The following is a 1,543-nucleotide window of genomic DNA, read 5'->3' on the forward strand; positions in this document are numbered from 1 at the left end:
AATTCTATGAAATCAGCGCTGACAATCAAAAGCTGGTAAAAACGTAAAAAAATAAGTTTTCAGTACACACATGTTGAATAGTATTGATCATACATGGCCTAGGAATACACAACAATGATATATATCAGTTGCTTTGATTAAATTTATCAGTTTTTAACTGTTTTTCTAGATGGCGAAATTTAACGCATATTTTTTAACGATTTCAAATTTCGCCACTGGCGAAATCCCTTGCGACGTTCTTTTTGTTTTGCGTGTTTCTATTTTCGCCTCTCCCGTTTTCGTACCTGTCAATCGCCATAACAAACGACGCAATTATCGGACTCGGATCTTCTCTTCGACAATCAAAACTCAAAAAGTGCTTCTTTTGTGGAATCCAGCTATGGACATCAAAGTAAGTAGCTAAATTCTGGTTTTCCAAGCTTTATTCGTTTCTATCTAAAATGGTTAATCCTATTTTGCTTTCAGCCACCGAAAAAATATGCGGAAAATTACACTCCGGCAGCTCTTTCTGCCGCTATCGCGATGATTCGGGACAAAAAGATGAGCATCAAGAAAGCTGCCAAATACTTCGGTATTCCACGATCTACTATTCGCTCCCGTCTGTCCCAGAAGAATCAGGATCAGGTCCGTGCTGGTCCGGATACATCATTAACGCACAAGGAAGAAATGGAGCTGGAGGAGTGGATTTTTGATATGCAGAATCGGGGATATCCAGTCACGAAAAACTGGCTATTGGATAGCGTGAAGCAGTTTCTGGATACAAACAACCGTGAGACCCGATTTGTGAATAACAGACAAGGTTAGTGTGCCCGTAGGTTATAAATTTAGTCGAATTTGAAAACGGTTCTAATGTTTGTTTTAGGGTGAACATGGCTGCAACTTTTTCTGAAGCGTCATCCAAAAATCTCAATCCGGACACTAGAATTTGTAACCAGTGCTAGCGCAACAGTATCCCCCTCCGACATCATAACTTGGTTCCACAAAATTGAAGCCTATTTGAAATCGCACAACTTTTTTGACATCCTGCAATATCCGAACCGTATTATTAATGGTGATGAGACGTCTTTCCAGCTGAACCCGAAGACCAAAGCTGTCTTAGCAATACGCGGCAGCCACAATGTTTGCGACATTGAAATGAGTTCCAGTAAAGTAAATATCACCACTATGTTTTCCTTTTTTGCATCCGGTAAGACGGTACCGCCAACTATAATCTACCCATACAGAGATACCCAAATCTGTGGCCGAATCTGTTCCACCGAAATGGGGAATCGCGAAGTCCGACAATGAGCCATTTTACGAAGTGACAACAATGTTGATGATGATATTGATTTTCACGGGTTATTGGACGCTACCTCCTGTCAAAATTCATTCATAAAATCGGCTCGTAAAATGGACTATGGATGGATGACGACGGACGTCTTTCGTGATTACATAAAAGTTCTTAACGAGCATCTGGAGCAGAATAACGTTAAAAAACCGGTGATTTTCATTACTGACGGACAAAGTAGTCACATAAATATCCATACATCGATTATGTGTCGTG

At 40.3% G+C, this 1,543-nt stretch overlaps 1 protein-coding gene across 1 annotated transcript; it reads left to right on the forward strand.

Moving 5' to 3' along the window:
* The first annotated feature begins 379 nt into the window (after positions 1-379).
* LOC134289617 (uncharacterized) lies at positions 380-804 on the forward strand. The gene is made up of 2 exons (XM_062855748.1): positions 380-391; positions 466-804. The coding sequence occupies exons 1-2, from the start codon at positions 380-382 to the stop codon at positions 802-804; spliced, it is 351 nt and encodes a 116-aa protein (XP_062711732.1).
* Positions 805-1,543: the final 739 nt, after the last annotated feature.

Source organism: Aedes albopictus, chromosome 1 (genome assembly GCF_035046485.1).
Source record: "Aedes albopictus strain Foshan chromosome 1, AalbF5, whole genome shotgun sequence".
NCBI classification, from domain to species: domain Eukaryota; kingdom Metazoa; phylum Arthropoda; class Insecta; order Diptera; family Culicidae; genus Aedes; species Aedes albopictus.